The sequence below is a fragment of the Oncorhynchus gorbuscha genome, linkage group LG06 (genome assembly GCF_021184085.1).
Source record: "Oncorhynchus gorbuscha isolate QuinsamMale2020 ecotype Even-year linkage group LG06, OgorEven_v1.0, whole genome shotgun sequence".
NCBI lineage: Eukaryota > Metazoa > Chordata > Actinopteri > Salmoniformes > Salmonidae > Oncorhynchus > Oncorhynchus gorbuscha.
In genome coordinates this window covers 82623865-82647195 of record NC_060178.1, presented here as the reverse complement: position 1 = coordinate 82647195, position 23331 = coordinate 82623865, and the positions used below count along the sequence as shown (strand labels likewise).

General features: G+C 42.3%; 1 protein-coding gene across 1 annotated transcript in view; it reads right to left on the bottom strand.

The window, feature by feature from the left end:
- LOC124038747 (CUB and sushi domain-containing protein 1-like) overlaps window positions 1-23331 on the bottom strand; it is a 374488-nt gene that overhangs the window by 40344 nt on the left and 310813 nt on the right. Inside the window, 12 exon segments of the mRNA XM_046354821.1 lie at window positions 2956-3129; window positions 12264-12437; window positions 13051-13224; window positions 14638-14832; window positions 15382-15567; window positions 16443-16631; window positions 18391-18537; window positions 18679-18867; window positions 19705-19818; window positions 20982-21062; window positions 21379-21524; window positions 22058-22235. Of these exon segments, the coding sequence (XP_046210777.1) occupies window positions 2956-3129; window positions 12264-12437; window positions 13051-13224; window positions 14638-14832; window positions 15382-15567; window positions 16443-16631; window positions 18391-18537; window positions 18679-18867; window positions 19705-19818; window positions 20982-21062; window positions 21379-21524; window positions 22058-22235 (1947 nt within the window).

The window sequence follows — 23331 nt, the reverse complement described above, 5'->3', positions numbered from 1 at the left end:
AGTGCCACAGAACTGAAACAGGCGGAACCCAGGAAGTGCCGCATTTTTTTAAACCACCTCATGCCAATGACTCCTTATATGGCTGTGAATGAGCTACGAATGAGCTTACGTTTACCACGTATTCCCCAAGGTGTCTACAGCATTGTGACGTCTTTTTAGGCAATTCCATTGAAGAAGGGACCATATATGGCATGTTGTCACATGGTGTCTCTCGCAGAAAACCTTGCGTAAAATAGTGAGGTAGCCATTTTTCCAATCGCTTCTTATGAGAAACCAATTGCCTCGACAGATATATTATCGAATATATATGTTAAAACACCTCGAGGATGGATCCTAAACAACGTGTTTGCTGTGTTTCTGTCGATATTATGGAGCAAATTTTGAAAAAAGTTTGGCGTTATAGTTGTAGCATTTTCCGGTCAATTTCTCAGCCATGCATGATGAAGAAACGGGAGCTATTTTGCCTACAAAAATAAGATTTTTGGAAAAGGATCATTTGCTATCTAACTGGGAGTCTCCTGAGTGAAAGCATCTGAAGTTCTTCAAAGGTAAATTATTTAATTTGGTTGCTTTTCTTATTTTCGTGAAAATGTTGCCTGCTTCCAGCAGAGCCTAGCATAGCATTATGCCATGATAAACTTACACAAATGCTTGTCTAGCGTTGGCTGTAACGCATATTTTGAAAATCTGAGATGACAGTGTTGTTAACAAAAGGCTAAGCTTGTGTTTGAATATATTTATTTCATTTTATTTGCGATTTTTATGAATATGAAAAGTTTCAAGGGGTATTTATGTCCGTTGCGTTATGCTAATGCATTTGAGGCTATGATTACGCTCCCGGATATGGGTTTGCTCATCGCAAGTGGTTAAACAACTTCGATGCTCGCTTAGAGGCAAATAACACTGAAACATGCATGAGAGCACCAGCTGTTCCGGAAGACTGTGTGATCACGCTCTCTGAGGCCGATGTGAGTAAGACCTTTAATCAGGTCAACATTCACAAGGCCGCAGGGCCAGACAGATTACCAGGACGTATACTCAGTGCATGCACTGACCAACTGGCAAGTGTCTCCACTGACATTTTAAAAATCTCCCTGTCCGAGTCTGTAATACCAACATGTTTTAAGCAGAATACCATAGTCCCTGTGCCCAAAAACACTAAGATAACCAGCCAAAATTACTCACGTCTGAAGCTGTGAAGTGCTTTGAAAGGCTGGTCATGGCTCACATCAACACCATTATCCCAGAAACCCTAGACCTACACCAATTTGCAAAGAGCCCTAACAGATCCACAGATGATGCAATCTCTATTGCACTCCACACTGCCCTTTCCCACCTTGACAAAAGGAACACCTATGTGACAAAGCTATTAATTGACTACAGCTCAGCGTTCAACACCATAGTGCCCTCAAAACTCATCAATTTGCTAAGGACCCTGGAACTATACACCTCCCTCTGCACCTGGATCCTGGACTTCCTGATGGGCCGCCCCATGTGGTAAAGGTAGGTAACAACACATCAACACGCTGATCTTCAACACAGGGGCCCCTCAGGGGTGCGTGCTCAGTCCCATCCTGTACTCCCTGTTCACTCATGACTGCACAGCCAGGCACGACTCCAACACTATCATTAGGTTCGCCAATGACACAACAGTGGTAGGCCTGATCACTGATAATGACGAGACAGCCTATAGGGAGGAGGTCAGAGACCTGGCCATGTGGTGCCAGGACAGCAACCTCTCCCTCATTGTGATCAACACAAAGGAGATGATTGTGGACTACAGGAACAAGAGGACCGAGCACACCCCCATTCTTATCGACGGGATTGTAGTGGAGCAGGTTGAGAGCTTCAAGTTCCTTGGTGTCCACATCAACAACAAACTAACATGGTCCAAGCATTCCCCCTCAGGAGACTGAAAAGATTTGGCATGGATCCTAAGATCCTCAAAAGGTTCTACAGCTGCACCTTTGGGAGCATATATGGTTGCACAACACAGACTTTCAAGTTCGTGTGATTATTGACTTATGCATTTGGTCTTAGAGAACGTTTAATCTGATAGTGATATATGTCATCTGAAAGTGAAAATTCATCCAGGTGATTTTTACATGAATTGGGCAAATTCTGTCACACTACCACTGCACTTGTTTTATTCTTCATTGATTCAAAGAGGGGATAGTAACCAAAATCCATCATTATTTGACCTTTAAATTGGAAAATAGTTCAAACCAGGTCAGTCACAGCACAAGATGTCCTGGATAACTGTTATTGTCAATTTTACCATTCCTTAAGCACATAAACAGATTAATTATTGATCTGCAAAGATTGGCCTACATGCACCTAATTTGTGTCAGAAAATATGCTGTAATGTAATATGGTTTGTTCCTTTACATTAGAATTTGAAATCACCTCACTGGAACAGGAAATCACCTAATACACAGTGGGTAAGATGAATGCACAGACATTGACATGCACATATTAGTAATACAAAATAAAGAATGCACTTTACCCACAAATTAAATTGATATAGTCGGTAATACTTTCAAGCATTGCGGCAGCATCATGTCATGGGTATGCATGTCACCGGCAGGTACTGTGGAGTTTGTCAGGATCAAAATCAATATGAAAGGAGCAAAGCCCAGGTAAAAAGTTAGAGGAAAACCCGCTTCAGTCTTCTGAAAGCCTAGCCCTGGGATAGAATGTTATTTTTCAGCGGGACAATAACTTTTGTTTTTATGTCATAGACACCAGATTGGCTTTTCAAGAGGTGTTGAGTGATCCAGTCTCAGTCCTAACTTAAATATGCTTGAAAATCAGAGACAAGGTTTCAATATTGCTGTTCATCAATGATTCCCAACCAGATTTACTAAGCTTGAGCAATTTTTACAAAAACAATGGATTTACTGTATGTTGCCCTAACAGGTGATTCATTTGGATGTATTTGTTACTGTGTCTTACCTCTACAGACTGGAAGAGGGTTGCTCCACTGTCCATTCATCCTGCACTGGGCTCTTGATGCACCATGCAACAGATATCCTTTGCTGCAGGTGAAGTTTACCACATCGTTCAGGTTGAACTCGCTGCCGTTAGTTCGACCATTTGTTGGGTTTCCAGGGTGACCGCAGGTAATGGCTATGAAAACATTTGAGGTAGCCAAGGGAGAGCAAAAATAGTTTGGTACAGATATTTAGGTAATAAGTAGGTAATGGGCCGAAGCATCGAATCTGCTTTAGTTTTTGAGGTGATCAATCTCTGGTGAGGGAGGAGCTGTTTTTTACATACTGTGTATATTTCTTTCTTCTGAACATTTCCATTTGTTATGGCAAATGGTTTTAAAAATACTTACTTTTATGTTCGCTAGCTGGACAGGCAGACACTGCCAAGTACTTAACAGTAAACCAATCAATACTCGTGTACTATCCAGGTACCATCTCTGTCGATCACGTCTGCCAATCATGTTTTCTGTACTTAAGGATAAGCTGTGAACATGAAAGAATAATCTGTAGTTGTAAATACATTCTCAAACATGTAACTGATGAGTTGTGAACATAGACAAAATGGTGGTGGGACCTGTTTCTTCTAATAGACCAGTATACTCTACACTGGTTCGTTGGTGACAGCTCACATGGGCCGTGTTGTCTGTCAATCACGACGTGCTTAACCACGTTACGACTTGGGCAGTGTCCAACAAAGAAGCCCAGCTGTTAGCTGTCAGGGTGGGTAAGTTTAAATGTATTTATTTTATGGCGAGGTAGCAAACTTTTTTCTTCTTTGTAATACATTTTTGGAAGCTATTGTCCAAATTATTGTCATTAAGTGTTTGTAACTCTAACGTTGTAGTCTGATGCTAGCTACCAAAATCAATTAGGTAAAGTAATTTTGCAAACTCAATCGTTGTTAGTAGTAAAACAATAGATTGTCAGGAAATAGGCATCATCAACTTTCAGAAGGTAAGTAGGAAAGTTAGCCTAATCATTTAAACCACCTATATACTGTATATTCACATTCACACTCCAACTGGTCTATGGCTGGGAAACTTCAGGAACTCCGATTTCAAGAGAGAATACTGTTATGTAGACGAACAAGACTAGCTAGATTCTTTATCTCTCCTCATGTTCATGAGCTAACATAAATACTGTTTAACGCAAGCAGGTATGGTGTCTCCCAGGTGAGTAAAAAAGAACACGCAACAATAATAATACATAGAGAACATAACAAATACAACTGTTTAAAATGGACACTTGTGACAAGTTGGAAAACAACTCATACATTTTGATGCCGTTGACAGCATGTGATTATTAATTATTGTTATTTTTTAAAGGGTGGATCAGCTTTAATATTGCAGATAGATTGTGGCTTCCATCAATGTAATTGTCTGCATCATTTCCAATCCCCCATATATTATTTTGTAAATATATAAAATATATACAGTTGAAGTCGGAAGTTTACATACACCTTAGATAAATACATTTAAACTCAGTTTTTCACAATTCCTGACATTTAACCCTAGAAAAAATTCCCTGTCTTAGGTCAGTTAGGATCACCACTTTATTTTAAGAATGCAAAATGTCAGAATAATAGTAGAGAGAATGATTGATTTCAGCTATTATTTATTTCATCAAATTCCCAGTGGGTCAGAAGTTCACATACAGTATTTGGTTAGCATTGCCTTTAAATTGCTTAACATGGGTCAAACGTTTCATGTAGCCTTCCACAAGCATCTCAGAACAAGTTGGGTGAATTTTGGCCCATTGATCCTAACAGAGCTGGTGTAACTGAGTCAGGTTTGTAGGCCTCCTTTCTTGCACACTCTTTTTCAGTTTTGCCCACAAACTTTCTACAGGATTGAGGTCAGGGCTTTGTGATGGCCACTCCAATTGACTTTGTTGTCCTTAAGCCATTTTGCCACAACTTTGGAAGTATACTTATGGTCATTGTCCATAATTCATATTATATTCATCTCATTTCCCTCCCTCATGATGCCATGCATTTTGTGAAGTGTCCCTGTCCCTCCTGCAGCAAAGCACCCCCACAACATGATGCTGCCACCCACGTTCTTCACGGTTGGGATGGTGTTCTTCGGCTTGCAAGCCTCCCCCTTTTTCCTCCAAACATAACCATGGTCATTATGGCCAAACAGTTCTATTTTTGTTTCATCAGACCAGAGAACATTTCTCCAAAAAGTACAATCTTTGTCCTCATGTGCAGTTGCAAACCGTAGTGTGGCATATTATGGCAGTTTTGGAGCACTAGATATAGGACTTGTTGTACTGTGGATATAGATACTTTTGTGCCTGTTTCCTCCAGCATCTTCACAAGGTCCTTTGCTGTTGTTCTGGGATTTATTTGCACTTTTCGTACCAAAGTACGTTCCTCTCTAGGAGACAGAACGGGTCTCCTTCCTGAGCGGTATGACGGCTGCGCGGTCCCATGGTGTTTATACTTGCGTACTATTGTTTGTACAAATAAGCAAAGAGAAAGGACAGTCAATCATTACTTTAAAGACATAAAGGTCAGACAATACGGAACATTTTGAAGAACTTTGAAAGTTTCTTCAAATGCATTCGCAAAAACCATCAAGCGCTATGATGAAACTGGCTCGCATGAGGATCGCCACAGGAAAGGAAGACCCAGAGTTACTTCTGCTGCAGAGGATAAGTTCATTAGAGTTACCAGCCTCAGAAATAGCAGCCTAAATAAATGCTTCAAAGAGTTCAAGTGACAGACATATCTCAGCCTCAACTGTTCAGAGGAGACTGTGTGAATCAGGCCATCATAGTCGAATTCCTGCAAAGAAACCACTACTAAAGGACACCAAGAAGAAGAAGAGACATGCTTGGGACAAGAAACCCGAGAAATGGACATTAGACTGGTGGAAATCTGTCCTTTGAGATTTTTGGTTCCAAACACCGTGTCTTTGTAAGACACAGAGTAGGTGAACAGATGATCTCCGCATGTGTGGTTCCCACTGTGAAGCATTGAGGATGAGTTGTGATGGTGTGGGGGTGCTTTTCTGGTGACACTGACAGTGATTTATTTAGAATTCAAGGCACTCTTAACCAGCATTTTTTTACCACAGCATTCTGCAGCTATACGCCATCAGATCTGGTTTGCACTTAGTGGGACTATCATTTGTTTTTCAACAGGACAATGACACAAAACACACCTACAGGCTGTGCAAGGGCTATTTGACAAAGAAGGAGAGTGATGGAGCGCTGCATCAGATGACCTGGTCTCAACAATTACCTGACCTCAACCCAATTGAGATGGTTTGGGATGAGTTGGACCGCAGAGTGAAGGAAAAGCAGCCAACAAGTGCTCAGCATATGTGGGGGAAAATGCGTTTCAGGTGAAGCTGGATGAGAGAATGCAAAGTGTTATAACCTGTCTTCAAGGCAAAGGGTGGCTATTTTGTACAATTTGTAGAACACTTTTTTGGTTACTACATGATTCCATAGGTGTTATTTAATAGTTTTGATGTCTTCACTATTATTCTACAATTGTCACGGCTTTCTTCCTGGGAAGGAGAGGCGGACCAAAACGCAGCGTGGTTATAGTTTGTGCTTCTTTAATCAGAAAACTCAAATATGAACAAACTACAAAACAATAAACGTGAAAACCGTAACAGTCCTAACTGGTGCATAAAACACAAAGACGGGAAACAACCACCCACAAAATACCCAAAGAATATGGCTGCCTAAATATGGCTCCCAATCAGAGACAACGATAAACACCTGCCTCTGATTGAGAACCAATCCGGGCAACCATAGACTTACCTAGAAACCTAAAAGAACAAAACCCCATAAATCTACAAAGAACCCTAGACAAGACAAAAACACATAAATCACCCATGTCACACCCTGGCCTAACCAAAATAATAAAGAAAACAAAGCTAACTAAGGCCAGGGCTAACTAAATGGCCCAACTGGACTGAGGGGCCACTCAGGACTGAGAGGTCGCTCAGGCTGGTTGACGGCTTTGGCAGCTTCTGGTTGAATGGCGGCTCTGGAGGATCCTGGCTGACTGGCGGCTCTGGAAGAACCTGGCTGACAGTTGGCTCTGGAAGACCCTGGCTGACGGGCGGCTCTGGAAGACCCTGGCTGACGGGCGGCTCTGGAAGACCCTGGCTGACGGGCGGCTCTGGAAGATCCTGGCTGACTGGCGGCTCTGGAAGATCCTGGCTGACTGGCGGCACTTGGCTGAATGGTGGCTCTAGAGGATCCTGGCTGACTGGTGGCTCTGGAAGATCCTGGCTGACTGGCGGCTCTGGACAGACGGGAGACTCTGGGGGCTCTGGACAGACGGGAGACTCTGGCGGCTCTGGACAGACGGGAGACTCTGGCGGCTCTGGACAGACGGGAGACTCTGGCGGCTCTGGACAGACGGGAGACTCTGGCGGCTCTGGACAGACGGGAGACTCTGGCGGCTCTGGACAGACGGGAGACTCTGGCGGCTCTGGACAGACAGGAGACTCTGGCGGCTCTGGACAGACGGGAGACTCTGGCGGCTCTGGACAGACGGGAGACTCTGGCGGCTCTGGACAGACGGGAGACTCTGGCGGCTCTGGACAGACGGGAGACTCTGGCGGCTCTGGACAGACGGGAGACTCTGGCGGCTCTGGACAGGCGGGAGACTCTGGCGGCTCTGGACAGGCGGGAGACTCTGGCGGCTCTGGACAGACGGGAGACTCTGGCGGCTCTGGACAGACGGGAGACTCTGGCGGCTCTGGACAGACGGGAGACTCTGGCGGCTCTGGACAGACGGGAGACTCTGGAGGCTCTGGAGAGACGGGAGACTCTGGCGGCTCTGGACAGACGAGGTTCACTGTAGGCCTGGTGCGTGGTGCCGGCGCTGGAGGTACTGGGCCGAGGACATGCACCTCAAGGTGAGTGCGGGGAGGAGGAACAGGGAGTACTGGGCTCTGGACACGCAGGGGGGCTGCCACCGGAGGGCTGGTGCATGTACGTGGCACTGGATAGACCGGACCGTGCAGGCGCACTGGAGCTCTTGACCACCAAGCCTGCCCAACCTTACCTGGTTGAATGCTCCCGGTCGCCCTGCCAGTGCGGCGAGGTGGAATAGCCCGCACTGGGCTGTGCAGGCGAACTGGGGACACCATGAGTAAGGCTGGTGCCATGTACACCAGCACAAGGAGACGCACTGGAGACCAGATGCGTAGAGCCGGCTTCATGGCACTTGGCTCGATGCCCACTCTAGCCCGGCCGATGCGAGGAGCTGGTATGTACCGCACCTGGCTATGCACCCGCACTGGGGACACCGTGCGCTCCACAGCATAACACGGTGCCTGCCCGGTGTCTCTAGCCCCCCTGTAAGCACAGGAAGTTGGTGCAGGTCTCCTACCTGGCTTCGCCATACTTCCTGTGTGCCTCCGCCCAAGAAATTTTTGGGGCTGACACTCGGGTTTCCAGCCCTGCTTCCGTGCTGCCTCTTCAAACCGCCGCCTCTCTGCTTTGGCTGCCTCCAGCTCTGCCTTGGGGCGGCGATATTCCCCCGGCTGTGTCCAGGGTCCATCACCATCCAACTCGTCCTCCCATGTCCATTCCTCCTTGCGCTGCTCCTGCTGCCGCTTCTCCTGCTGCACCTTGGGGCGGCGACACTCCCCTGGCTTTGCCCAGGGTCCTCTCCCGTCGAGGATTTCCTCCCACGTCCAGAAGTCCTGATTGCGCTGCTCCTGCTGGCGCTGCCTGTCACTACGCCGCTTGGTCTTGTTGTGGTGGGTGATTTTGTCACGGCTTTTTCCTGGGAATGAGAGGCGGACCAAAACGCAGCGTGGTTATAGTTCATGGTTCTTTAATCAGAAAACTCAAACATGAACAAACTACAAAACAATAAACGTGAAAACCGTAACAGTCCTAACTGGTGCATAAAACACAAAGACAGGAAACAATCACCCACAAAATACCCAAAGAATATGGCTGCCTAAATATGGCTCCCAATCAGAGACAACGATAAACACCTGCCTCTGATTGAGAACCAATCCAGGCAACCATAGACTTACCTAGACACCTAAAAGATCACAACCCCATAAATCTACAAACACCCCTAGACAAGACAAAACACATAAATCACTCATGTCACACCCTGGCCTAACCAAAATAATAAAGAAAACAAAGCTAACTAAGGCCACGGCGTGACAACAATGTAGAATAAAAGAAAGAAAGAAAAACCCTGGAATGAGTAGGTGTGTCCAAACTTTTGAATGGTACTGTATATATACACTACCATTCAAAAGTTTTGGGTCACTAAGAAATGCCCTTGTTTTAAAAAAAAGTCCACTTTTTGTCCATTAAAATAACATCAAATGGATCACACTCCTGTGTTCAATGGCACATTGTGTTAGCTAATCCAAGTTTATAATTTTAAAAGGCTAATTGATCATCAGAAAACCCTTTTGCAAGGATGTTACCACAGCTGAAAACTGTTGTTCTGATTAAAGAAGCAATAAAACTGGCCTTCCTTAGATCAGTTGAGTATCTGGAGCATCAGCATTTGTGGGTTTGATTTTAGGCTCAAAATGGCCAGAAACAAATACATTTCTTCTGAAACTCGTAAGGCTATTCCATGCGTGAAATTGCCATGAAACTGAAGATCACGTGCAACGCTGTGTACTACTACTTTCACAGAACAGCGCAAAACCCGCTCTATCCAGAACAGAAAGAGGAATGAGAGGCCGCTCTGCACGACTGAGCAAGAGGACAAGTACATTAGTGTCTAGTTTGAGAAACAGACACCTCACAAGTCCTCAACTGGCAGCTTAATTTAATAGTGACCGCAAAACACCAGTCTCAACGTCAAAAGTGGATAGCCGAATTCGGGATGCTGGCCTTCCAGGCAGAGTTCCTCTGTCCAGTGTCTGTGTTCTTTTGCCCATCTTAATCTTTTCTTTAGATTGGTGTGTCTGAGATATGTTTTTTTTTCCAACTCTGCCTAGAAGACAAGCATCCCGGAGAGTCACGTCTACACTGTTGACATTGGGACTGGTGTTTTGCGGGTACTGTTTGAGGAGTTTCTATTTTCAGGTCTCTTCAGAGATGTTTGATCGAGTTCAAGTTCGGGCTCTGGCTGGGCCACTCAAGGACATTCAGAGACTTGTCCCAAAGCCACAGCATGATGCTTCCACCACCATGCTTCAGCGTAGGGATGGTGCCAGGATTCCTCCAGACGTGACGCTTGGCACGCCAAATAGTTCAGGCCAAAGAGTTTAATCTTGGTTTCATCAGACCATATAACCTTGTTTCTCATGGTCAGAGTCCTTTAAGTGTCTTTTGGAAAACTTCAAGTGGGCTGTCAGGTGCCTTTTACTGTGAGTGGCTCCCACCTTGCCACTACCATAAAGCGAGGATTGGTGGAGTTCTGCAAAGATGGTTGTCCTTCTGGAAGGTTCTCCCATCTCCACAGAGGAACTCTGGAGCTTTGCCAGACTGACCATCAGGTTGTTGGTCACCTCCCTGACCAAGGATCACCCCCATTTCTCAGTTTAGCTGGGCGGCCAGCTCTAGGAATTGTCTTGATGGTTAAAAAACATCTTCCATTTAAGAATGTTGGAGGCCACTGCATTCTTGGGGACCTCCAATGCTGCAGAAATGTGTTGGTACTCTTCCCCAGATCTGTGCCTCGACACAATCATGTCTCGTAGCTCTACGGACAATTTCTCTGACATGCACTGTCAACTGTGGGACCTTATATTATATTTTGGTACCCTGTCACGGAGCTCTACGGACAATTCTTTCGACCACATGGCTTGGTTTTTGCTCTGACATGCACTGTCAACTGTGGGACCCTACAGTATATAGACAGGTGTGTGACTTTCCAAATCATGTCCAATCAATTGAATTTTCCACAGGTGGACTCCAATCAGGTTGTAGAAACATCTCAAGGATGATCAATGGAAACAGGATGCACCTGAGCTCAATTTCGAGTCTCATAGCAAAAGATCTAAATATTTATGTAAATGTATTTTTATTTATTGAAAATAATGTATTTGCAAAATTGTCTAAACCTGTTTTTGCATTATGGGGTATTGTATGTAGATTTTTGAATAAGGCTGTAATGTTACAAAATGTGGAAGTCAAGGGGTCTAAAACCTTTCAGAATGCCCTGTATATATAAATTCCAGTCTTACTTTATCATTAGCTATAAGGGCACAAGGCGAGCCCCAAATGCAGACACAGGAGGCAGATGGTTGAGCTCCGATATTTATTACACCAAAGGGTGTAGGCAAAAGGCAGGTCGGGGACAGGCGAGAGTTCATAAACCAGGTAAAAGTCCAAACAGTACCAGGGCATAGGCAGGCTCGAGGTCAGGACAGGCAGGGGTTCAGTGAACAGGTCCGAGTCCAAACAGTAGAAGGGGATAGGCAAGCTTGAGGTCAGAACAGGTAGAGTGGTCAAGCAGGCAGATTCGGCATCAGGACAGGCAAGGGTCAAAATCAGGATGGCTAGGAAAAAACAGAGACTGGGAAAAATAGGAAAGCTAGGAGAAACGCTGGTTGACTTGGCAAAACAAGACAAACTGGCACAGAGAGAAAGGAAACACAGGGATAAATACACTGGGGAAAACAAGAGACACCTGGAAGTGGCTACAAACAAGCACCAAAACAGGTGAAACAGATCAGGGTGTGACAAAAGCCGTTTCAAAGTCATCTATGAATACCAGGCCTGGCGTGTGATTAACGAAGTTACTTCTTCAAACGATCAAGACCATTTGTATGGCATGCTGCATCCCCCTGGGCATAGACTGGTTGAATCAACATTGTTTCCATGTCATTTCAATGAAATTACATTGAACCAACATGGAATACTGAAAACATTGAATTGAAGTCTGTGCCCAATGGAATATTTCAAGTGCACTCAAACAGATATTTATCTTATTTCATCACACATGTGAGGCTGCGTTTACATCTTATATAGAAACAGGCTATTGGCTGCCTTCATCACGTGGAGAATATACAGGAGTTCTGATTGGTCCCAAGTTCAGCAGTTTGGCAAATTTGCCTGAGAAGACAGTGTTGAAGTATACTTTTTATGAGAAAGTGTGAAAGAACTGAAGGTGACAACAAATGTTAGTCATCATAAGAATGTTTTACTGTCATATAAAAAAATCAGCTCCTCCCTTGACAAAGATCCATCAGCTTCACGTTTTTAAGCTTCAGCCCACCACCTGAAGGTGGAGAATTCCTGTACATCTCTGATTGTTAAGGGAGAATCGAAAGGAACAATTTAAAAAATGAAAGTTATTGCACTTACGAACACAAACAGGAGCTTGTCCAGACCATCTGTGGTCCTGTTGACAGATCCGAACCGATGTTCCAATAAGGCGAAAGCCCAGGTTGCACTGATAGACAACAGTGTCACGATAACTGGAGCCATCTCCACTGATATGACCATTGATGATTGGATCAGGGGAGTCACAGTGGCCAGCTAGAAGGGAGAATAAACCAAATATTTGCATAATATTTTCAGTTAGATAAAACATAAAGTAGTCCAATATTAGTATGGATTGGCATGAAAAAGTACATTTGTTACGTAAACTTTCTTCTTATTCCCTAACACAAATCTTTTTAAATATTCTCATGACTGTAATAACCATTTGTCACTTTGACATGTAAAAATATATACTGTAACACATAGAAATGTATATGATCCTTCCCTCCCCCCAAAATTAATGTATTTTTTGGGGGAAATGCCTCAATAATTTAATCCAATCAATAATCTAATTGATAATAATGAGGGGTGGTATGTCTTCATTTTTAACTGACATTTAGGAGTTGACTGCTGGGGTCGGATTAAATCTCTTGGATAGAATTATCAATATAAAATTTGGGATGCTGGTAATTGAAGAGAAATCAAGACCTTCAAGAGTTTGAAACTGTAAACACAACTGTGTCCTGAGAAATCTTAATGTGTTTCTGGCATAATGATGTGAAAACCAAGATCAAACACTTGGGGACTCGTCCAGGATGATACAATTTTGGGGCTCGTCCGGGAGGAGAAAAGAAAGAACTTAAGCATTAGAAAACCATTTATACTATACCAAGACACTTTGTTTCCACTCCACTCCAGAGCCCGTTGGCCCCACATTCCCTCACGTGTGACCCAACCAGTGTGTAGCCCGTATTACACATGAAGATCGCTGTGGCCCCAAACGTAATCAGGGTTCCTATCTTGTTGCCATAGGGAGGAGAGGGGAGGTCCCCACACGAGATAACTGGAAGTGACACAGACAATCAGAGACTGGGTTATACTTGGTTGCACGCCACTGTGCCTGAGTGGAAACAAATTCCACAATGAGGAATGATTAGCGAATCATTTTGATCTAGTTACTAGATATCCTGGATGAACGGTATGCCGAGTATTGTGTATTTGTTCTAGAACACTAAATGGGGAAGTGAAATGTGTCTTACAGCAGCTGATTGATTCAGCCCTAACAAATTACCTGCAAATATTACAATAATTTAAATATGCAACTACCTTATGTAAACACACATTGCTGTCCATTATGCCAACAGTCATTATACTGTATATTACCCCTCTTTCTGTTTTGTCATATCGTTCTAATGTATGCCACAGTGTGCTTGTTTGTTTGTCTACTAGATTCAAGTGGAATGACTAAAGATGGTGAACTTTTTAGGAACTATGCAGAGCAGTGCCCTGCGGCTCACTGTGTGTATTCACCTTCTTTCAATTCAAATACAGTCTGGTTCACCACATGAATAAAAAGAGGTGCTAAACAGAGTATGTACGTGCATTGGCTATACATACAAATGAGTACTCATCCAGCATATTGTCTTCCCTGTAAAAAAGGCACTCATGGAATGATCAGAAAATATTAGGGGCTCCTAGACGCACCCAATCAAAGCCAAGGCCAATATACCTTTGCATGTTGTGACGGCTCTGAATTTGTCTGAACTGTCTCAATGCTTCCCCTTTAATTCCCAATAAAATAGCCAGCATCAGCTGCGCAAAAGGGGGTGTGATGGTGGTGCGAGCGAGGATGTGTTCAACCCTCAGTTCCGAAGCTTCTTTACTCCGTTTGTTTTGTTGTATTTAAAAGTGTGCTTTGTAGCCTTGTCTCAAGTTTAACCGGGATCGGACCCACTCATTGCTTCCTTTGGACTACACGTCTCATTTGCTCTCCTTCTTCGTGGCCTTTCTCTGCTGGAGATCTGTTGGCTGATTGGATTGTCTAACTGGCCGATTGACTACAGCCGGACCGTATTTCCCTGATTACATCATCGCCACTACAGTTTATTGTTTACAATAAACTGTAGTTTACAGCACATCTATGCAGAGGAAATAGGGAGGGCTGTGATCAAAACAAATTATTGGACACTGCCTTGTGACTTCCCAGCTCCCACACCAGATCCTGGAGGTTATGACTGCATCAGTCCGGAAATACATTGGGAGCCACAAAGAGGAAGGATTTCAGACGTGTTAACTGCCAGTGTGAACAACAGCTCTGGCCAGACAATGAAATTGCTTTCGGGAATTAGAACAAGGTACTATTAATACTCAAAATGTCAACTATTTTGTGCTCAATTCTTATGATAATTATTTCCTATTACTTTTCCTTAACTCTAAGCAGTGCAGCCTGGTGGTAGAAGTACAGTCTGTATCTTACTCTTGCAGGTAGACCTTTCCTGGATTCCAGCCCAGGTTCCATTAGCTAAGCACTTGATGGTCCTCCTGCCTCCCAGGTAGAAGCCAGGAGTGCAGCTTAGCATTATCTGAGATCCAAATTCATTCAGTGACCCCGAGATCAGCCGCCACACCATGTGTTCTGAGAGCATGCTCTCAATGTAAGGGCACTGGATCGCTGTAGGGGGAGAGAGAACATGCCAGATTTAATAGAACACACTCAAAAAGCCAGACATGACAGAGAAACATTTCTCAATTTCCTTCTCCATATTTGCCGATGTAATATTCTAAAAGCCTTATGTACATTATCAATTTCTGTCCAGTATCTATTGTTAAAACTGAGAAATGCCAAAGCACTTTATGATATAAAACTATAAAATATAATGGGTATTAAAGTATTTTTTATATATACTGTATTCACATATATCACATTCATTGAGGTATTAAAATGTAATTTATACAGTCATGTCCCAAAATGACTCCAACATGATTGCTTAGTGTGTTTCTGGTAATGCAGGCCTGAGGGGGCGGGTTGCATCCTACCATTTGTTTTTTGTGAGTGCCTAACTGCAAAAATCTAGTCATTATTGCTCTCATCTCAGCCGTTACCTGCTCCACATTACTCTCTAAGGAGGACATTAATGAGACCTGCATTGACTGCAGTGGCTCAATGAGGCAGGGGAATTCATCATATTGTTGGCATAGAAACAAAGGTTATTTTTCTCACGTAAACAAAGAGGTGGGTGTGCAGCGTTGCTCCATGTCCCATTCTCTAGACAGACGGTACTTGTGGGGAGACTTGTCTCCATCCTGTACCCTTCATTGCACTGGTAATTCACTTTGCTTCCGACTGTGTACTGGAAACCATGGAATGAACCATTGGTAGGAGACTCAGGGATTCCACAAGATAAAGCTGCCGATTGAAAGACATTAAAATATTAAAATGATACTCATCAAACGATGACCTCAGCTGCATGGATTTACTCTCAGCACTTACAGAAATTATGGCACAAAATTAGTAAACACTGTGGCCTCTTCTAAGAAAAGGGTATAACGTGAAGTGTTCTGACTATAGTGGCATTATATCTCAAAGGGGATAAAGAGTAAGTAAGCAAAGTGTGTATGATCCAACTATTAGGGTACTATGGAAACTAGATATTTCCTTAAACACACATTTACCATTCAAATACCATGTTCAGAATACTGTGCAAATGGAACAATCAATCTCATCTAATCAAATTATAATTTACAATCAGGTTTAGTGAGAAACAAAAACAGTACTATTGTTTTGTACGCTACTTACACACCTGTAGTTTACCACAAATGAGGGGACACAGTACCTTTAAAGAGATAATTGCCTTGCATACTCGTAAACAGGCATGTACAGATACAACCCCCAGTAGTAATTAGCTCCAACTTATCCTCTATTCCTTTATGTAAATATACATCTCCTTTGCTTAAAGCAACAGGCTGTCACACTAATTAACATAATAGAAAAAGGGTCAGTTACATAACTGTCAATGATATACTTCTGAAGAAAGTTTGTTAGAAGACTCATTATAATATATTTTCTAGCTACAGTATGATATTAGGAAATATTCATGAATTGTAGCTTGCTATGTTGAAGAGAAAGAGAAAAAGAAATGGAGAAAGACAATGAGTCACAACTCCTCCAGATTTGTTCAGACACAAACACATCTCCACATTCTGACACGAGGGAACCCCCAGACATAAGATTAAAGTGAATCCCCCTCAAGTCAGTAAATGTCATCTGCAGCTCTGCATTACCTTGACATAGTGGAGCTGGGGCATCCCAATGATACAGCCCATTCTGATGCAACCGGCAGGTGGAATTTCTGGGGCCCACTAGCCTGTAGCCAGCATAACAATAGTACTGCAGCTTGCTTCCTGGACGCTCTCTTGTTCGATTAAGCACCCCTCCATTTCCAGGTGGGTCATTAATGCTACAATAAGGAGCTACAGTGAAAAGAAAGAGAATTTTAAGTGTTTCTATATCATGCCACCATCTAAATGATTAACGATATGCTCTACATATACATTAGTACTTTATATTACATTACATTAGTATAACATGACATTACATAAGTATTCTCCAGAATTCTCAAAATCCCCTGCCCTAAATTAAAACCATTAATCGGGCTAAATGGTTGAGTCTAGGTTCTGGGTGATTAGACCACATGTTAAAACTCCAGGCAGCATATCATTTTAATTTACTTTGATGAACGCCCCAATGGACTGTTAAAGACGAAAGGAAAAAATCCCCTGGCTGGGTAAAGACTTCTTTACTCCCAAAGCAGTTTTGTAAAGATCAAGCAGAGGTGTATTACCCTGTCTGTGTTCAACATCCCTGCATTATTTAAAAAGCCTTTTACACAGTCTGACAGCACCGTGGTAGCCATTCTGAAGCCTTCAGAAACCATCACTCATTCTGACACGTCAGGCCTCAATGCAATGTAACCATTTTTTACTGCAGAAGGGATGGCAAATTGAAAAAATAGGGAAACGTGGAAACAAACTGGAATAATAACCAGCACAGTGGCTCGAATGGCAAAAGGATCGACTAAAATGAATAGAGAGCAGAAAAGTGACAGAAAAGGCAGAGGGAGAGAAAGAAATGGAAAGTAATCATGGCCACTGGGCTTTGTGAGCTATATATCATGTTTGGTCATTGGTGGAAATGTCTGTTTGAGTCACTGGACATGGCAGTTATTCAGCCAAATTCATTATGGGATCTTTGACCTCTATTATGGAGGACTTGCAAAAGGATCCCTGCAGGTATACATGTCTGGGCCCAGCCTAATGAGAGCTAACTTGGAAAAGTCTGACTTCCTCACACTCTTTGACCTAAATTGGATCCAAAGCAACTGCCTCAGAGGACAGAGGATGGTGTATAATCTTCTCTGACACCCATACAATAGCAAAAGGCTGCTTTTCCCCTATTTTGAATGTGCTGTTGTTCAAATGTTTCAGAATTCGTCAAATCAAATCAAATTGGAATTGTCACGTGTGCTGAATACAACAGGTGTAGACGTAACTGTGAAATGCTTGCTTACGAGCCCTTTCCAACTATGCAGAGTAAAACAATTATAATTAAAAATAAGACAAAAGGAATAAAATGCACAAGAATGGAGCTATAAACAGAGAGTACCAGTACCAGATCAATGTGCAGAGGTATGAGGTATTTGAAGTAGATACTGTATGTACATGAAGGCAGGGTAAAGTGACTAGGCATCAGGATAGATAATAATAAGAGTAAAATAAAGAACTGAGTAGCAGCAGCAAATTATGAGTGTAAAAGTGTGTGTGTGTGTGTTTAAATGTGTTTGTGTTGTGTCGGTATGCGCGTGTGTGTGTTTGTGTTGTCGGTATATGTTTGTGTGTGTATGTGAATGTGTGTGGGTTTGTGTAGTGTCAGTGTAGTGTGTGTGTGTGTGTGTGTGTATATAGTCTCTATACAGTATATACTGTAGTATTGTGAGTGTGCATAGAGTCAATGCAAGATAGGGTCAGTGAAGATAGTCCAGGTAACCATTAATTAACTATTTAGCAGTCTTATGGCTATTTAGCAGTCTGATGGCATGGGGGTAGAAGTTGTCTCGAAACATAACAGTCAACCCGTATAAGAATTGTGATGCAATGCTGTAGGCATCCCCAAAGCAATTGTGAAACATAATGTCTTATCGCAAAAGGAAACATATGGTTATGCACTACAAACCTGTGTATCGGATTTTGAACCCTCTTTTGCTGGTTGCATGATCAGTGGACCATCTCAGGTAAAGGTGGTTGGTCTTGCTTGTAAAGTTTAACTGTGTGGAGTGATTTCCACTAAGGGCCACCAGCAAAGGGCTCTGACCAGATGGTCCTAACGGATAAAAATAAACACTAAAACATTACAGTGCTCGTCATGGAATATTTTTTTTAAATCACGCATTGCTGACAATAAATAAATATTTGAAAACTGCACCAAAAAAAACAATGCGTGTGACTTAGTTAAGGAAACTACCGTCAAAGATCTCAAGTTCGTCGAACTGCTTCTCACTCTGAAACATCTCCACGAAGATGGAAATAGTGTACGCAGGTTGAACTCTGATGACCCAGGAGCAGGTCTGAGAGTTGGGGTAGTTTTTAGGGAAACCTGGACTAAGGATAACCCCGGATGAGAAGGCGCGTTCTTCATTTGCAGGACACTGAGCTAAAAGCACAACAAACACAAGCAGACAAGAATTACTCATGAGAAAAAGGTAATTGTTGCTACAGTACACATCTTTATCACCTCAACTGTAGTTCTTGTGAACCTCTTCAGGTTGCAAATCCAAATGAGCTTAGGGTTAATGATCTATGACAAGAAATAATGTGAAGGCATTTAACATTTTCATATTCTCCCCTGTGGGCAAATAATAATGAAAACAAACCAAATGGACCATAGCTGCTTAGCTCCATTATGGAATTACAAAATTCAAGGAAACTGCTGTGCTTCTCTATCTCCCCAAAAAAGGCTTGGTAGTGCTTTGTGCTGTGCTTTAATAGAGCCATAGTGCTGCCTCCCATCTGTGTCATCGCGTTGGTACTATAATTAGAAATTATATGTATGAATAAGCCATTAAATCTGTGACTCAATTCTGTTAGAGCTCTGATTTACAAAGAGACACAGAGGATCTAGCAGCACTGCACTACCATGCCAAAAAAGGGGTATTTGTTTTTTAACAGGGTGATACACACCTTGGAACAATGCCTACTAATACTGTAGTATAACGGAGTCATCACAAGGATGCAAGGGAACAAGGATCTTGGTAAGTAAGCATTTCACTGTAAGGTTATAATAATAAGCTGTAATAACTGTTGTATTCGGGGAAAATGTGCATAGAATTGCATAGAATGTCAAAGGGCAGCAAACTGCCATGTTTGTATAAGCAGATAACATAAATCATTTATTGGAATTATCTGAGCTGAAAGTTCACTTCCTGTTCCCTTTCCTTGAAAATAAATAAATTATAATAACCCAAATATTCTGGCCAGAACATTCTCTTACCTTCACAAGTAGGCGGAGGTCTTTCAAACTGGAGATGAGAGTTGAGCTTACAGGTAAGCTCACTGTTGCCGACCAGGGTAAATCCAGGGAAGCAGCGATACTTCACAATGTCTCCTGGACAAAATAATTATTTAATACGTCTTATAGCAGATGTGACATTATCAACGTCTGATGGAAACCTACATTGGATTTTAAGGGTATTGTCTCTAGAGACATAACAACAGTTATATGACATAACAGCCTGTGTAATAACCAGTGCTGTGTTCGAGACCACCTACTGTAAAGCGAGGCCGATTTACGACTGGAGCAAATAAAGTCAGAGTCAAGACCAAGACGGGAGGGCGGGATGAGACCGAGTCAAGACCGAGAACAGGGGGGGGGTTGTATTTGTAATTGGGTCAAATCGTCACCATATTAAGAGGTCAAAATGTCCAGTATTTCTGTGTTCATACTTCAGAACAACATGGATTCTTTAGACATTCAGAATGGTGAGAAAAAGCACGAGGTCAAATAGAGAGCCACTCATAAATTACCACTAACCCGAACAGGTCTATAATAGATAAAAAGACATGTTACAATTTCCCCTGGTCCCCCCTTACTAATAATAATAAGCGTGCAACTTCCAAACAATGTCCCCCACTCTTCCCTACCAGCGAATCAAGGAAAATCTGATTCGCGTGACAAAGTTTGAGAATATTTTTCAACGAAAGTAAAGGACGGTAATGTTACGAGTAAAGTAGTAAGCCCAGGTTTCAAGAGGCAATAAGATAGGCATGTGTCATGAAGGAGTGTGGATATTTGGTCTGGCAAAGAGGTTTTATGGGCTGACTGAATGGGAGCTGATAATTCTGAATTTTTCACTCCGCTAGTCTCGGTTGGTCTCAGCAAGAAAGTCCTCATTGTCCGGGTCCAAGTAAAAATGTATCTGACACCGAGACAAGACCAAGACACTGAATATGTGTCTTGAGACTGGACTCGAGACCGAGACTGGTCTTGAATACTACAACACTGGTTATTACCCTAACATGGTTGTCCAAAAACTGCAGCATTGGTGACAATATGTATGTAACACATTTCAATTAAATTTCCCCTTCAACACTGAACAAAAATGAGGATCACACACCACCATGGTACTGTAAACCCTCTTTGATTCAAAGTCACATAGGAACATGTTGAACTGAACAAGTAGTGGATCACTGCCTGATGTTCCACTGAAAATAATAAATAATGAATATGTGGATAACCCAGTGTTTATCATCTCCCTGGTTCACACTAACCTATTTCATAATCTTGATCTTCATATACTATTTCCGCTTCTTCCACTGTTGGGGGAGGTGGGCATTTCTTCAGACGATAGGCTGGAGGAGAGAAAGAAAGAATATATATTTTGCCAAAAACTGTTTGCAAATTATGGCTACAACATAGAAAAAGTATCCCTCAAATCACATTATTTCACACTATCATAATCAAATGTCACCCACAAGGGATTGATTATACAACAAAATAAAGGGATATATAAAAACAAACTGCAACACTAAAATGTACTACACTTACCCAATCTCATATTAAAAACATGAGAATACTTTATTTCTGATATTTTTAAACAGGTATTCAGCAAGCCTTAACAATATTGCATTTTAGCTACAACATGTTTGATTTGGAAGAGAAACTAACCATGGAAATTGAGGACAAAGAATCCACTTGTGGAGAAGTCACTGTGAAACTTGATAAGGACCTGATTGAAAGAACTGTAGGCTGACTCTAGCGCTGTATTACCACTGAAAATCCCAAGTTGTGGGTAGCTCTGCTCAGGGCCATCCCTGGAAGAGACCAGAAGGCATTGAAAATGCATTACATTTATAATGCACATGTTAAAGAGTGCAATAATGTCCAGCATTTCAGTGTGTCTTGGTTGAATTGATTTGTTCTCAAATCTATAGCAATATTTGTGCTCACTTCCAGATAAAAGCATTAAATTACAGACTGTTGAATGAAAAAGCAAAATATTATGGCTTTACTGACTACTGGCCTCTTTTAATGGATAACTCACAGAGGTCTGTATTATGTTAAAAAGTGTGTATTTTCCCCATTGATTTCCAGTGTTTTAATCCTAGTTTTAATCTCTAGTGCTGCAGATTATTCTATTGTGACATTCAAGTGCATCTTCACTAGTAAAGGGAGGTAAGGCAACATGTACTGTACAGTAATATGATTATTTGTTTCCTGTCTTGCTGTATTCTTAGTATAACTCTGAGTCTTCCTATGCTGTGACGTAAATGGTAGTTCTTCAGAGAAAATACATATCAGCCAATGGATTAACCGACGGGTGTTGTGAAAACCATTAATCCCTTACCAAACAGCAATGTAATCCGTGACAGGCTCTGTCTGAAGCAGGGTGAAGTTGATGTAAATGCCATGTCCATGTGGCACGATGATAAGCCAGGTGCAGTCCTGTGAGTTAGGGTACTCATTTGGGTATTCAGGCGAGAATATGGTGCCATTCTGAGCTGTCATGTTGTAGCCACATGGAGCTGCATTAGAAGGGAAGAGGGAGCAGTATTATCACAGAGGGTATGTGTAGCATGTAGTGGGAATAGATGTTAAGTGGATTGGTCTCGGTAGCTTTGCTTGGCTTTGTCTGCCAACAATTTAAGAGCATTACTTCACCAATTGAACCTTCATTTCAAATATTTGCTGGTAAATTATGTATACTCTACTACAGGTAGATAAAATATGAGCAGCAAACATGAGTTTTGACTGTGTTGACAACAGAGTAAACCTCACACTTTATTGTACTATCATGCTGTCTCTTTCCCTGTTTTCCGGGATTAGTCAATTCTGCACATTGAGCATTGAAACTAAAAGGGAAAAGTGGCAATGACTTTAGATACTTCAACAAGAACCGAATATACCAAATACACTGCAAAAACACACTATCATGATGCTGAAAGGTGTGGTTGAATGAGGGACCCCAAATATACATTAATCATATATTTTTTTTAGCATTTTAAGTACATTTAAAATCATCTAAATTGGAACCATTCTAAATACATTTATTGCATTGCTCAGTTTGGCCAGGCGACCAGCTCTAAGAAGAGTCTTGGTGGTTCCAAACTTCTTCCATTTAAGAATGATGGAGGCCACTGTGTTCTTGGGGACCTTCAATGCAGCATTTTTTGTACCCTTCCCCAGATCTGTGCCATGACACAATCCTGTCTCGGGCTCTATGGACAATTCCTTCGACCTCATGGCTTGGGTTTTGCTCTGACATGCACTGTCAACTGTGGGACCTTATATATACAGGTATATTTAATCAATTTTAGAATAAGTATGGTTTAGAATATTTTATTTTGTATACTTGCATTATTTCACTCTGTCAATAAAGTCATTATTGTTTCACAACAATGTTGTTGATCCATCCTCAGTTCTCCCATCACAGCCATTGAACTCTGCAACTGTTTTACAATCACCTATGGCCTCATGGTAACATCCCTGAGCAGTTTCATTCCTGTCCTGCAGCTCAGTTCAGAAGGACGACTGTTTGTTTGATGTGTCTGGGTCATAATAATCAACTGCATAATTATTAACTTGACCATACTTAAAGAGATATTCAATGTTTGATTGGAT